The sequence below is a fragment of the Carex rostrata genome, chromosome 8, assembly GCF_964058835.1.
Source record: "Carex rostrata chromosome 8, lpCarRost1.2, whole genome shotgun sequence".
Taxonomy (NCBI): domain Eukaryota; kingdom Viridiplantae; phylum Streptophyta; class Magnoliopsida; order Poales; family Cyperaceae; genus Carex; species Carex rostrata.
The window spans coordinates 2,308,409-2,324,210 of NC_135925.1; the positions used below are offsets into that span (position 1 = coordinate 2,308,409).

Sequence of the window (15,802 nt, forward strand, 5' to 3'; positions counted from 1 at the left end):
GTAAGTGCTCTGTTATATCAGCCATGTTATAATATTGGAGTGCTATGTAAGTCCTATATGTGCTATACATGCTTATGTTTTGCTATATGTGCGCTATATATGTGCTATATGCACAAAACAGAAGTACATAATTAACAACCATATACACAAAATTACAAAGTTCTTACACATACGCAATTCATGTAAATGAAATAACATGCACCATAAGCACAAGGTTCTTACACAAAAGTACAATTAACAAAATTATACTAATTAACAACCACAATTAGCATACAAAGTACACACATCAATACACAAACTATAATTAATCCGACTAGTATTTTCTTGAGTATTAAAATGATTTCCGCTTCAAATAAATTTCTTGAACGATTTTTGTGATTTTGCATCTGAGATCTATTCTTGGTATTGGTAGTGATGTCGCACCAACCATTCCACTCATTGCAATTTTGACAACTATAAAATTGTCTTCCGTAGTTCTGCGGGGTCCATGCAAACTTCACAACCGTAGGCTTATAGCATCTCTTGCAAGAAGGATTTGATGAAGAACGGCTATTTTGGCTACTCATTTGACCTACACAAACAAAATTAAAAAATGTTAGATATTAAGATTTCTGTTAATATCATAATAGCTAAATTAAGACTTATAGCATCTCTTGGCCTACTCATTTCTGTTATATATTAAGGCTTATAGCATCTCTTGACAACTATGTATGATTTCTGTTATGTCATTCAGATTTCTGTTATGTCTATTATGATCATATCATAATAGCTAAATTACTCTCCTTTAAGGCATAAATCTCACAACCAAACAACCAAATATGTAGTAATAATGATCAACTAAAACCACCTATTGATAATGAGAATCCAATTACCATTAGTAATATAACTTATTGCATGATTACAATACATGCTAAAATTACATAAATTTAGTGCATAAATTCAGCCACCAATTTAAATTTTCTAATTCAGCTCATGTCAAAACAGTCCCGAGTCAAACTACAGAGCAAGGAACTGAATTTAATTTACCCTATATTGTTACAATGAGAAATTATTTTGAGAGACCAGATTTTTCATCATAAGTACAGAAATTGATGAGGCTTGGAATCGATCACTATATATCACTATAGATCCAAAATAAGTACAAAATTTTTGTCAAAACAGCAAACCTCTGACAATAGTGTCGCTGGAGGTGGTGCCGGCGGGAGAGGAGAGGAGCGGATCGCCTAGGGTTGGTGCCGACAGGAGTGGAGAGGAGAGGATCGGGTCACCTAGGGTTGGCACCGACTGAAGAGGAGGGTCCCTCCATTGGCGCCGACGGCAGAGGAGATGAGAGATTTTTGCCTAGGGTTGGCTTGGAGCGTAAGAGAGAAAGAGGGACTGGGTGGGGTTGGCTTGGGGCGTAAGAGAGAAAGAGGAATTGGGAAGGGAAGGGTCTGCGAAATGGAAGGTCCATTTCCGCCTATTTTGCCTCTTCCATCTATCAGATCTGCACGAATCTTAAAGGCGATCCAACGGCTGACAATGCAATGCACAGACCCCTCCATGCATTGCAATATATGGTAGCCTATCCCTATATACCCCTCCATGCATTGCGAAATTGATGGTTTTTATATCCTCACCACTCTCCTTTTGCCAAATACCCTCAATTAGCTTCTCAATCTGCAATACGAATTGATAAATAGATTTGTGGTTGTTTACGAATAGCTTAAAAAGAGCATTCATACTCTCACTCCTCTAAGTAGTTGACATGTCGGCCATAAAAGTGTCTCGAAAATAGGCTGGCACCCATTGCTCCCGATTTCTGTACATCACCTTGATGTAGTTAGAATTGTGCACATTGTACGTCTCACACATAGCTTTCCAACGTTTCTCAAACTCTGAAACCGTCTTACTACGGCTGATTGTAGCCTTTAATTCATCCTCGAAACCGGGCTTCTCATGGTACAGCTTCGCAAAGCGTTCCCTTACCTTTCTCATTATATGCCACTGGCAGCATCTGTGGACAGTTGTTGGAAAAATCAACTCAATTGCCTTCTTCATCGCAGGATCTTGGTCGGTAATAATGGCAGAGGATGCTTGTCGTACATTGCCTCTAAGAAGGTTTTGAACAACCAACAAAAGTTGTCTGCCGTCTCGCATTTGAGAAGAGCCATGCCAAATAAGATGGATTGACGGTGGTGGTTGACTCCAATGAACGGTGCGAAAGGCATGTTGTACTTGTTTTTTTTGATAGGTGGTGTCAAAAGTCACAGCATCACCAAACTCTTTGTAAGCTCTCCTTCCTCTACCGTCAACCCAAAAAATATTCTTCACAACACCATCCTCATCTGCCAATACTGAATAAAAGAACTCGGGATCCTCTTGCTTCTGTTTGAAATACATCAAAGTATTGTGAACATCAACCCCTATGAGCTTTGCATTATCTCCCGCTATCAGATTGGTTATATCTTTCTTCTTGAACCGAACATTCCCCTTACCATCATTTTCGGTACCTATAATTTCCATAATTTGAGTTGTTCCCACATTTTGAGCACTCAATTTACGGATGGTGTGCTTCTGACCTGCCGTCATGAGCTTATGGGATCGCAAATTTCGAATCTTCGAAGGGCTCGTGATCAGCTCATGGTTGTGATCCTCCACAAAAACGCTCACTTTCCATTTTTCACTTGCCATTTTTCTAATTCTAAATGAGGCCTTGCATTCAACCCTCGTAATCCCATGTTCTTTCTCAGGTGCAGCAACATCCGTCAAGCATCCGATACGCATATCTTTTCTTTTATGCCAATCTGATTTTCCTTCTTTGGAACAAACATACCGAACCGATGACAACCCATTCTTATTAGTTGTTGAAGCATTTTTGCGAACGCTAAATCCAACAAAACATGCATAATTGTTGTAGAAAGTGTATGCCTCTTCAGGTGTTTTGAACTCCATACCGACATACGGCTTAGTTGTATCATTTGACAAAGGCTCATCCGCTTGTGTTGCTTCATAATAATGGATGTAGGGATCGTTGATATCTGACTGTTACAAATAAGCAAATTGTAATCACTAAACATTCTTGTTTAAGTTGCAATTGTAAATGTTTTAAAAATGAAAAATAACAAAGATTACCTGCATCTGAATTCTCGGATTATTTTCATCTCCATCTCCATCGTCATAAAGGTCATTTGAGCCTATCTCTACACTATCAAGAACATCACATGCTAACATCCTAACACAATAATCATAAAATTCTGATTGTAAGCACAGCCAAACTTAAGAATTACATTGCTTATGATAAGAACTTTTTGATGATATTTCTGCATGATATGTACAAGTCAGGGGAGAATAAAAGCTGTGGTTTTCAATACTGTTAAACAATTTAAATCCACAAAAAAAATGATAGATGCATATTAAATGCTAGAATAGTCCCAACATAAAAAAAAGGGAACATGACAGTAGCAACATCAACAAAATTGACATCTAACAAAAGAAGTTACCTTGGTCTTATAGAAAGAAAGGCCCAATATTTCATCAATACCAAACATATTTTCTTTTTTTAATAAGAAACTAAAATTTTAGGGCAGTTTGCTCACTTTTTGCTGACAAACCTTCATTTAATAGTCAGAAATCATGTGGACATGGGTTCAAATCTATATTGGTCGGAAATTATGGATGTTTGATTTGTGAGCAGATGCAACTATATGGAATTGTAGTGCTTAATTCCTTGTCATCTAATATAGTGAAAGGCATCTCCAACAAATTACAAATAATTTGGATAAATTTTAAGAACCAATCAAGAACTGGTACAATGAAATTAGAATTGGTTTTTAATAAAAAAATAGAAGAGAAAGTAAACAGGCAAGTACTTATTGGGTCTTTGAGGTGCACTCAATGTATGCAGCAGCTCCTATTAACTTCCTCAGTTCTTCGCCCTTCATATGAAAACCAAAATTTAGAAGAAAAAGTTAATAAATATAAAAAAGTTAAAAGTCAAATTGAAGAATAATGCTAACATTGCACAGTACCTGAGCGGTGGAAATTGGTACTCGCCTAGGGCTTGCATTTCCCGTCACCTAGGGCTGGTGATCGTTGGTTTCACCTAGGGCTGGTCAGTCAGTTTCGCCTAGGGCTGGTCACCGTCGGTTTCGCCAAGGGCTGGTTAGGTGGAGTCGCTGGTGTTGGCGCCGACGGGAGAGGAGAGGAGCGCCATTTTTCGCCTAGGGTTGCCTATTGAGGTTAAGAGAGAAAGAAGAGACGGGCCCTTGGCGAAAAATGGAGGGTCTGCTTGCGAAAATGGAGGGTCCATTTCTGAAAATTTGAATTCCCAGCGACATATTTTGCCTCTCCCATCTATTAGATCTGCACGAATCTTAAAGGCGATCCAACGGCTGACAATACAATGCACAGACCCCTCCATGCATTGCAATGTATGGTAGCCTATCTAGAAGATAAGTCTAGTGGATTTGAGTCTGTTGAGAAGATATCGAAGTTACAGTTCACTCAACAATGGAAACTATCAAGAGTTGCAAATTAATGCATTTTGAAATGTGGGAGGCAGCTAGCTTGAAGAATCTGAAGTGAAATAACTCTTTTTATAGTGGAGAATTCAGATTCATCAAGATCCATTCTAACAGGCAAAAACCCATCATCTCAGATTGTACGGATAATGAAGTTTGGGTTTTTGCATTTTAATTCAAATTGATATTAATCGTTCTGAGCATTTAGGCCCGTCCAAAATGGTCGATATAATTAAAACTTGATAAGCTTAACCATACGGATAACATTCATCTTGGTTGGAACCAAATTGAAACATGTTGACTTGTCATTTGAATTGGTTCCACATCTGTTCCATTCAAGATGAATGCTCCAGAAATCAACAAGGCTCAAATATACTTAACTATTTATTACACAAATTCATAGCTTCGTAAAGATCTTGTTAACTCCTCATGTTCATGTAAAGAATCTTGAAATTGAGCACTTCATGAACCTTGGTTCTTTATTATGAATCTTGAAAATAAAGTTGTGAATCTATTACTGGTTCTTCATTTAAATCTTGTAATTAAAGCAAACCTGCAAACTCACTAAATCATGTAAATAGTTAAATTCAATTAGTGTACGTTTTGCAAATTTAGTCAAATAAAGTAATAGAAGATTGCATACAACCAACAATGTCCTTCTTTTGATGATTTGCAAAACATACACATAAGTAAGTGCATAAACCGATCGAACCCATTTTTTATTTTTCCAATGTTTTGTGTTTATGTGTCTTGCTTTTTCTCTCTCTTTTGAAAATTGATGAAAGGGAGTAGAACAGAACAATAAAAGAGTGCTCTCCCTCAATTTATGCACCCCCTTAATATAATATACATTTATAATTCAGGACATGTTTCAATTTAATAATTGAGGAGAATATAATTATCTTTCACACCACTCAAAATGAATCCAAACAAGATGGATTCACTTCAGCAACTTAACATTTTGTCTTTGATGTGAAAAATGACACATTGGGTACACACATGTAATTTTGGACAGCTCATGAGAATTTTCCTTTGAATTTGACAATTATAGATGAATAATTACTTATTCATAATAATTGATTTAATATATTAAGATTAGTAACAATTTAAGCACAAAGACTATATTTTATGGCAATCTTAATCAAATAGACAAATAGTCCCCTACCATCATATCTAAGTATGAATGAAATATCCACATTTAAGCGTTAGGAGATCCAACTTGTAGTAACATTAACTACATGTACTGGTGTAGGGCGCTGAGAGTTGCACTAAGAAAAAGGAGGGAAAAATCAGTTTTGAATACATGTGTTGATCCCTTTAGTGCAATACGGAATAGAGTTTCGAGATATCTATCAGCATATCTTCCGGTTCACTCTTGTGATAGGCCTATAATTCATAATCGGCCAATCAGAGTTTTATTATTTGATCGTGAGAACATTTAACTCCCGATGGGCACAAGCCACCGCGGTTAATTACATCAGACGACCTTTCGAGTCAGTACTGAATACCTCGTTCATTCCAGGATTTATGCCTATTTTGGTGTAAACTGGGTAATCAGGGCTAAAAGAGAGCTCACGTAAGGTTCACTTGGTCATTTGGTAGGTTCTCGATTGATTTGGACATGATTTGGATATTTATTTTGGACATATCATGTGCATGTGCATTTATATTTTTAAGACATGTGAATATACATGAAAATGTGATTTGTATGATTTATATTTGAGAAAACACATTTAAACATTATTTTTACATTTTTATTTGTAAAAATATGTCAAGAGAGGGAGCATTTTGGTCATTTTAGGTTTTTCCTGAAGTTTGGATATGTTCAATTACTATTTAGAATTGTAGAGAATTAAATTTGGGTTCATTTGGAACTAGTTTGAGTCGATTTGGACTTAAAACAAAGAAGTTATGGCAAAAAAAGTACTGAAAAGGGCCTTTCTGTGAAGTTTTTGTACTTCCAGGGACCTATTTATAAATTTTCAGGGACTTGGGAATATAATTTGGGCTTTCGGCAAGGTCTGGAGTGCAATTTAGGTTTCCAAGGACCTATTTGAAGGGATCTTAAGTCAATAAGGGCCTTTCTTATAAAATTATGAGGACTGTGTTGTGATTTGGTTTTGTCGAGAAGGGTTATATGCAAATTAGACTTCGGGTTCTGTCGAGACTAGGGCCTGACTCAACTAATTGGGTTTGGCTCGATCAACTGGGGTCTTTGAAATGTTGGGATTTTGTTCCGACGCTCCCTTTTAAACATTTCATCAAGATTCGTGAATTTGTTTAAAATTTCATTTGCGTAGAGATTTGGAGCATCCCCTGCTTTGAGGTTCATGCTAGTCTGATGCAAATCAGATTTCTCTCTCTAGCAGACGGGCCCTACTTCCTCCAATGGGATTCCGACCAGAATTAGGCCAGAGGAGGGTATGGCTAGCATCGCCTTGATGAGAGGGGTCTATTGCGCTACTTGCCGGTCTCCGGCGATCATCGAGGTAGGCCAATTTTGGTACTGGTTCATACCTCAGTACCGATCGATTTCTTTACGTTCCAATCAATTTCCTTCATGAATTTGATTGATTTCTTCACTATTTGTTCACCACCTTTTTAGAGGTCTCACACTAGCAATGCAATTGTCAGGGGTCAAATGTCCATTTTTCATATAAAGAACACAAAATTTGGTATAGCCAATTCCCGTCAATTGGCTATACCAAATTTTGTGTTCTTTACATGAAAATCTTACTTGAGTCATGATATGTATGCATGTAAAACAGTTTTGTTAAACTCAATCTAGAGCTATATAAAACATGTGTTTTTGTACATGGGAGTTTGCTGGTAAATGGTTGCTATTACCACGCTGATAGCCAACTTTAAAAATTCATTCCAAGAGTTCTGCTAAGACAAATTTCATGTTCTTTATATGAAAATTCTCAGGACAGAGTGCTCTATATTCTAGTAAAATTTCATGAATTTTGGAGGTTTCTAACTGTACCAGACAAAGGGTTAAACACAAGGATAGGAATAAAACAGTACTGGTATTATGAAATTTGCGTGTTTGTGAATGCTCTACATGATGGTATAATTATTTTTACAATTTAGTCCTTGTATCAATCCAGACTTGTTGTTTTATCAGTAGAGGTCAAAAATGGGTGTTTTGAGGCATTGCATTTGTACCAATGCTATTTGTTATACATTTTGTTGCTGAGTGTAGGTCCAGTGACATGCTATTGATCATTTTAATACATAATGGTCATAGTCAGAGGTCGAGTTCGGATCATAACATGGTTTTAATAGCTTTAAGCTACTGTTTTGACATAAGTAAGCATAGGGACAAGATCAAAACTCCAAGAAAGCTATATGCATCAAAATTTGAGTATTTTAAAATATCAATAGAGATCAGATTTCATAAAGAGGTCCCTGGTTTCATCAAAATCACATTTTGAGCCTTCTCACTTGATTGAAATGGGCAGATGCATCAACATCAGTTGCTGTCTTTTTACATTTTAGACCTTAGTCTTTCATTAATTGCAAATAAGTCCTCAAGAATAGCAAGAGTTAGCATTTTGGTAGCATAACCCCTTATATTCTTGATTCCTTTCTTTGCAATTCGGCCCATCAAGTGATCATTAGGTTGAGGAACTGCAAAGGATACCAGCTAGCTTAACTTTAAACAGCCCTTGTGTGTTAATTTTTTGATTAGTCACTTTATTCCCTTAAATGAAAGTTTTAAATAAAATAACTAGAGGATCTGATGTGCAAGGATGCCATCGGTTCTACTACACACATCTTAGCCAATAGTTACTTTACTAAAGCTTCCAAGGGAGGCAAAGAAGAAGAGATCAAAATAAAAAAAAAGGGGAATGAACATTCATAGCTCAATTGGTAATATGGTGCATAAGAACACATATTTTTGTATTTTCTTACAAAAAGGGCAGCAAGCAACTAAAGGGAAAAAAACATTTTATCATCTTTTTTAAGAATTATGAGAAAATATATTGTCAACTATTCAAGTTGTATTTTATTTCATTTCTTCATCTCAATTATATGTATTTCTGTTTAGAACATCATCTTATTGTTGCATTGATGGCTACATGAGAGATTATCATTTATTGAAAAGTTCAGATCTTTGATTATAAACAAACCAAAATCTAAATATTATTTGAACATTCACAAACAAAACATAAAAGAAAGAAAGAAAAAGAGGCTGAAGAAACCAAACCAACTCGGACTCGAATTCAGACTCAAACTCGGACTCAGTACAAGTTAATTGTTATTTAATTTTCTTGAATGACTAAGTACAAGTTCCAAGAAGGGGGTCCCACAGGTTCATCATTTCCTATGAAGAATAATTGCAATATTAAAGTATGTGGTGTTTTCTATAATACTTTATTATATTACTATTTTTTAGGTTTGATTATTTATATTTTCCATGTCATTTTAATTGTGTTAGAGTTTCCAAGAGTCAGTCATTATGTGTTGTTAGTTTCTAAGTTGGACTTTTATATTTTCTATGTGATGGATGTACTATAAGAAGAGATGGCATGTCATATTCTTCTTCATGCTTTTGATAATATATGAATGTTTCTTATCTTCTCTCTTGTAATTTCTTTCTTCTTGTCTTGATTCTTTTTTTTTTCTAAATTGTTTAATATCTCACTAAACCAAACAAAACCTATACACATGGAGTAGAGTTTGGGACGTGCTCTTGTCAAGTGGTATCAGAGCAAGGTTCAAAACCACCTTCGCGCTTGCGTGAAGTTGTATCTCCATCAACTGCCAAATTCGACAACCATTTTCGCACTTGTGTGAAGCCGTATCTCTATCAATCCTTTAAACCAACATTATCCTCACAACAACCATCTTCCACCCAAACCTTGTCGCCATCCTCGCCAAACTTCAACAAAATCAGGAACAAATGCAACAAACCCAAAATGCGTTAGCAGAATGCTTAGCTGATCTCATGGAGCGCCTCAACCCAAACGAAAATCGCCAACATCAGAATGACCCACCCGTCAATAACAACAATTTGTCTCGAAATAACCAACCTCTAACCATGACCGGTGGGATAGTTGACTTCACGTCGAAATTTCTGATTATTCGGGAAGCCTTAAGCCTAAGGAATTTCTTGATTGGACCAACACTGTGGAAGAAGTTTTTGAGTTAAAAGAAATACCTCCCGACAAGCAAGTCCCAATGGTGACCATCCGTTTCAAAGAACAGGTAGCGGCTTGGTGGCAGAACTTTAATATCGTTGCTACCTTAACAACCTTCTTCTTCTCAATGATTGGAATGAATTGAAGCGTGAGATGACTACCGAATTCTTACCACTCAACTACTGACAGACCATATATCGTAAATTTCAATCTATCACGCAAGGATCAAGAAGTGTTGAGGATTATACACTTGAGTTCTATAAACTCGAAGCCCGCAATCAACTTAATGAGACGGAGGATCAAAGAGTTGAACGGTTTCTTAACAGTCTTCGCATTTTTATTCAAGATGCATTAATTGTGCACTCTTTCAATAATGTATCAGATGCACAATTCAAAGCCAAGGCTATAGAACAACAACAGTCTCGAAACCAAAATTTTAATCCGAGAAATAATCCTCTTCAAGGCCGAACCCAAACCGAGCCAACTTCCAACCTAAGCCAAATTATACCAAAATCAAACACAATTCCTTCATCTGCTCAAAATCGTACACCTCCCCTCCTTCCAACTCCCAATAATTTAATTTCACCAAATAATCGCAAAGCCAATATTTGATGCCACCAATGTCATAATTTGGGCCATTACATAAATGAATGCCCTCAAACTCGAGCCCAATTCTTGACAGAACAAGAGTACGAAGATGATGAAGAAGGAGATTGGTATGAAAATGAGAATAATGAGATTTATGAAGCTAATCCTGATGATGTGTCTGGTGAAAGCCTAGTCATGAGGCGACTATGTCTTGCTCCACCCAGCAAAGAAAACTGGAAGTGACACGCCATTTTCAAGACTGTGTACTATTGGTGGAAATAAATGTAATGTGATAATTGACTCAAGCAGTTGGAAAAATATCATATCCGAAAAAGTCGTAAAGAAGCTCAACCTCGAGACAACCAATCACTCTCACCCATACAAATTGGGTTGGGTCAGCAAAGATGCCGAGATACAAGTCGAAAAACAGTGTCAACTTGAATTCTCTATTGGGCCAAACTACACCAACACCATTCGTACTGATGTCGTACTGATGGATGCTTCTCATCTCTTATTGGGTCGACCCTGGCAATTTGATAACAAGGCAATTTATGATGGAAGAAACCACACATATATCGTGCAAGTTAAAGAAAATAAGGTATTGTTAACCTCGATCCAAAAATATTTTTCTAAGAAAATGAGATTTTGCATACCGTTTGAAGAGTTTGAACACGAGTTTGAACAAGAAGGGGTGTGTTTTGCTTTGGCTTCAACAACCTTTGCAAAAATTGAGCAAAGTTCAGATGACCACGATTTGGCCGGTCCTATTTTGGCCGCTTACAAAGATGTGCTGAGTGATGATTTACCTGACGGACTCCCACCTCTTCGCGACATACAACATCAAATTGATCTAGTGCCCGGCTCAAGTCTTTCGAATAAGGCTCATTACTACATGTCGCCACAACAACACGAGGAATTAAGGTGTCAAGTGCAAGAACTCCTTGACAAAGGGTTTGTGCGAGAAAGCATAAGAGATTATCTTGTGTTGCATTTAAGGCACTAAGAAAAAAAAGGAGGCAAAACCCTTTTTCATAGGGGTAAAAACAAAAGGGGCATTTAGTATGGGGTCCCTTACAGTGAAACAGCAAGGAAAATTTGTCATTCTAGGCAATTTACCAACCAAATCACTCTTTAATATTTGAAAGAGGGGTCAGAATTTGTGAGCTATGTATAGCTTGTATTTTGTGCGGTTCACGGGGCACACGAAATAGCCTTTGGTCCTCTTCCCTTAGGTATGGGCTCCTTAGTTTGACCAGCTCTTGCACCTTGGTCTAAACCTGATACTATGATATTTTGGAAAGATCAAATGGAAAGAAAGTTTTTCAACGAGTACTTTGTATTTACATGATACAATGCTGTGTTTTTTTGTGTAGATCAATAACTTGAGCTTGACTTTTAAGGATATTATATTCAACTACAGAAAGGAACCACAATGTAAATCTCAGTTGTTTCGTAGTGTCTTCATTCACTGGCCTTCTCGAAGCAATGGTGGGGTATATACCTTATGGACTTTGAATATGTTAGATTTACTACAAACTATAACAAACACGATAACTGTTTAACACCTATTGAAATAAAAAAATAAAATTGTTGATATGTTCTCTATTGTTTAGATAGGCCACACACTAAATTTGGTGTAGTTTGAAAGTCTTTTGGTCATTCTTCAAGTGAATTGAACGACTCAATCTATCAGCATTTGATCAGTTGCCAAATGATTCTCAAATTGCATGAAATTTATTTCAATTTAGATTAATTTGGTTGTTGGTTATTAAAGTTGTTAAATAAGTTTGGTTGCCAATGTTTAGCGACAGCTTCTTGCTGAGAAATCGAAGGTTTATGATCCATTTTCGTGGGGAGGAGAGATTGAACCAAATCTGTAATGAGAGGTGTCTTCTATCGGAACCACCACCTCAGAGAGAAAGAGAGTAATTTGTTGAAAGGGGCCTGCCAAGATTTTCAAAAGAGAGAGAGAGAGAGAGCGTATTAATGGAAACATCAAATCCCAGCTTCGGAAATAGCTCAAATAAACTTGCATTATGGTACCTCTATATCTTCTAATTTATTTTTTTTATAATAATTTCAAGTAAAATAAACTTTGTATTTGACCGGAAAGGATTGCGGTTTTAGGCCAATAAATTAAAATTTGTATTTCGTGTTGGTATAATAATTTTATAATCAATTACTATAATTTTGGTCACTTTAAACATATTTCGATAATTGCTACAGAAATTAACAGTTAAAATAATACTAAGTAAGTAGTAAACATTAGAAATTTTTAGACCATGGCGACTTTTGAAACCTTCTTCCCTTCACCTAGCCACACACTCTTCTCCCTCTCTAATACTACCAATGTAATGCCCTATGTTCTTGTGGGTTCGATTGCTATCCTGTCTCCCACAGTGGTCGGTACTATGCCAATTTATCATGCTCTGTCTTATGTAGCTTGCGCTCCACTTAATAACCTACCCTCTCAAACGTATTATACAAACTCTCTCTGTCTCTTTCAAAACAGAGGCCTTAGCCAAGACCTCTCCAACATTGCTTTTTCTCTGTCTCATACAAGGGAGAATGCTAGTGGTGGCTGGTCCATAGACCCTCCTCAAGCTCCAGGTCCAGGCCGGCATGCTAGCTGTCTAAGGAAGGTGACTGTTTCTAAGGCGGGGTTGGTTTCCAAAACAGAGGGGTTGCACATTTCTAAACATGGCTCCTCTGATTTACTTTCTCAAAATAACCCTGCTATGCAAATGGAAAAAATGTGGGCTCTGTTTACACGGTAAAAAAGGGTATAAATGATTGTGAGGGTCCCACAGGGAATTCTTTTAGGAGACATCAGAGTGATTTTTCTGAGGCGGATCCTAAACATGCGCTATCAGGTAATGAATTGGAGGTGGATTCAAATAGAGATTCTCTAGGGGAAACTTCTATTCTAAAAAGTAGTAACAAATTTGTCTCAAAATCAACACTGAGGAGATATTTCCATAATACACATAGCCAACGCAAAAACCCTGTTTTTTCACTTAAACCCACAAATTCTCAACCCTCTATTCTAGGCCCCCATCCTTTCTCTCTGAACCCAAGTCACATTCCACAAACACTAAACATTGCTCTTCTTGCCACAGTAGAACTACCTCAAAAAAATCCACCAAAATTACTACCCATCAGTCAGGGATGTCTCTCCTCACTGAAGATGATGAGGCGTTTATTCAACAGTTTGTAGGGCTTAGTATGGCGACCTTGAAAGTGCGGTGGTAGCGGTACCTAAAAAAGCGACCTCAAGCACGAATTGGGATTTGTGTCTCTTAGCCCAAATTGTGACTGATAGAATGGTTCTTGATGGTCCTTTTGCTAAAGCAATGATTACTGCATGGGGAGCGAATCTGACAACCACGGTTAGGCAGTGACAAAAAACTATTATTTGTTTGAATTTAATAGTATTAAGGACCTTCATATGGCCCAACTAGGTGTGTGGACCTACCGAGGGGACCTGGTTGTGCTTAAACAAGTCACATCAGATTCGGACCTTAACCCGACGATGGTTGATCAAGCAGCAGTATGAGTGTTGTTTATCAATTTTCTGGTGAATATAAAGATGAGGGGCTATTAATTATAGCTCAGGATGTTGGGGCACCGGTATCGGATCCGGTCAAGGGGTTTGTACAGGGGAGGAGGTTTGTCAAGGTAAAGGTGCTGATTCCGGTAGATGAGCCGGTAAAAGATTTTGTCAAGGTAACACACCCCACCCTTGGAGTTATTAAGGCCTACTGCTCTTACAAAAAGATTTCTTGAATTTGCGTGTTCTGTGGTAAAATTGGGCACGAAATGGTTGGGTGCCAAGACCATGCAAGACTCGCTTTGTTGCTCAAAAAGCCGGGTCAAGAAGAAAGGTTTAAGGGATCAGATATTTTGGCACCAAAGAAGGGGTCATGGCTAGTGAATCCGGCACTTGCTCCTGGGTTTTGTGTGAGAAAGGGTTCAGCTGCTGCAAGTTCGGTTCCTAGGAAAGGAGCAGCTAAGACCGGACATAAGAGGTCTTTTGAGAAATCAGTGAATGAAGATGAGTTAAATTTTTCGGACATGGAAGCAAATTTGGATGAACAGCAAGCTAATTTTGGAGAAGGGCAAATGATTATGCATAAAGAAGATAAGGTTATGGTTTATAATAAAAGGCCAAAGTCGGCGGGGCATAACGCGCCGGCACCCCATCCATGAATATCATGTTGTGGAATTGTCGAGGTAGCGGAGGCGCGACAATATCCACGTTAAAAAGATACCTACGCTGCACAAAGGCCGTAATTGCATTTATTTCTGAAACAAGGTGTAATTTGGATGTAGCCATTAAAAGAGTTGCTGAGTTGCCTTTGTGTAATTTCTTCGGTGTACCGTCTGTAGGGATGTCGGGTGGTCTATGGCTATTGTGGGGAGATGATGTGTCTGTTAAAGTGTGTAGGTCGAGCAAGTTTTTTATTTTTGCTGAGGTGAATGGAAAGGATGGTCAGAAGCCGTGGGGTTTAATAGCAGTCTACGGTGATCCTGCTAGGAGTCAAAATGTGCGAATTTGGGAGGAGATTGAAGAGTTCATTGATCAGTGTGATGGATATGCTTGTTTATTTGGTGACTTTAATGCAATTAGGTCTCTGGATGAGAAGAGTGGAGGTTCACAGGATTTGGGGTCTTCAAACAGACTATTCGATGATTGGGTTCGGCAAATGGGGCTGCTAGATCTAGGATATCACGGTCCGGCTTTTACTTGGTCGAATAGCCAAGGAGGGGCTGCAAATATTTCACAGAGGTTGGATAGGGCTATGTCTACTGTCTCTTGGACCATGTCATATCATGAAACAACTGTGTTTAATTTACTTAGATTTAGTAGTGATCACTCCCCATTACTCATCCGTACCAAGCCGAAACCTTTGCGCTCTAGGAGAACTTTTCGGTGCGAAGACTGGTGGGGGTTAAAAGAAGGTTTCACTAGAGTCTGCCAAAAAGCGGGTTCTCAAGGAAACTCGGTTTGGAGTGAGACTAAGAAATGTTTTAAAAAAGAAGTCAAATAGTGGTTAGGCAAAAATACAACTCCTGATGCACTATTGTCCAAAATTGAAGAGGAAATGAAGGTGTTAAATTCTGAGCAGCAGTCCGAACTAATAATTGAGAAAGAAAATCAATTGCAATTAGAGCATCAAAAGGTTTTATTAATGCAAGAAAGGTATTGGCATCAAAGAGCCCGGTTGAACTGGGCCTTATTTGGGGATAATAACACGAGATTTTTTCACGTGTCGGCAGTCACTAAGAAACGAAGAAATTCGATTCGAGCGCTTAGAGGGCTGGATGGAGATCGAATGGGTTTCAGAAGAGAAAGGAATTAGAAATATGTTTATTAGTCATTTTAAACCGATTTCAATGTTTACCCACAATTTTCACTGGAATCCCAGCAGCAGCTCACAATTTTCTTGAATCATCCCCCTCTGATCAAGAAATTTTCCGAGCTCTAATGACACTCGGTCCGAACAAAGCGGCCGGTCCAGATGGTTTTAATGCAGGGATTATTCAAGAGAACTGGCCCCATTT

The 15,802-nt window shown here is 37.8% G+C and overlaps 1 protein-coding gene and 1 pseudogene across 2 annotated transcripts; one reads left to right on the plus strand and one right to left on the minus strand.

Annotated features, from left to right (window-relative positions):
* Window positions 1–1,497: 1,497 nt before the first annotated feature.
* On the minus strand, window positions 1,498–3,213 carry LOC144557985 (protein FAR1-RELATED SEQUENCE 5-like; annotated as a pseudogene). Its single transcript, XR_013512828.1, has 4 exons — window positions 3,115–3,213; window positions 2,251–3,024; window positions 1,962–2,216; window positions 1,498–1,877 (listed from the first exon to the last, which is right to left on the minus strand). The product of XR_013512828.1 is annotated as a protein FAR1-RELATED SEQUENCE 5-like (transcript).
* Window positions 3,214–14,442: 11,229 nt separating this feature from the next.
* On the plus strand, window positions 14,443–15,288 carry LOC144557988 (uncharacterized). Its single transcript, XM_078306675.1, has one exon. The coding sequence runs from the start codon at window positions 14,443–14,445 to the stop codon at window positions 15,286–15,288; it is 846 nt and encodes a 281-aa protein (XP_078162801.1).
* The last annotated feature ends 514 nt before the right edge of the window (window positions 15,289–15,802 follow it).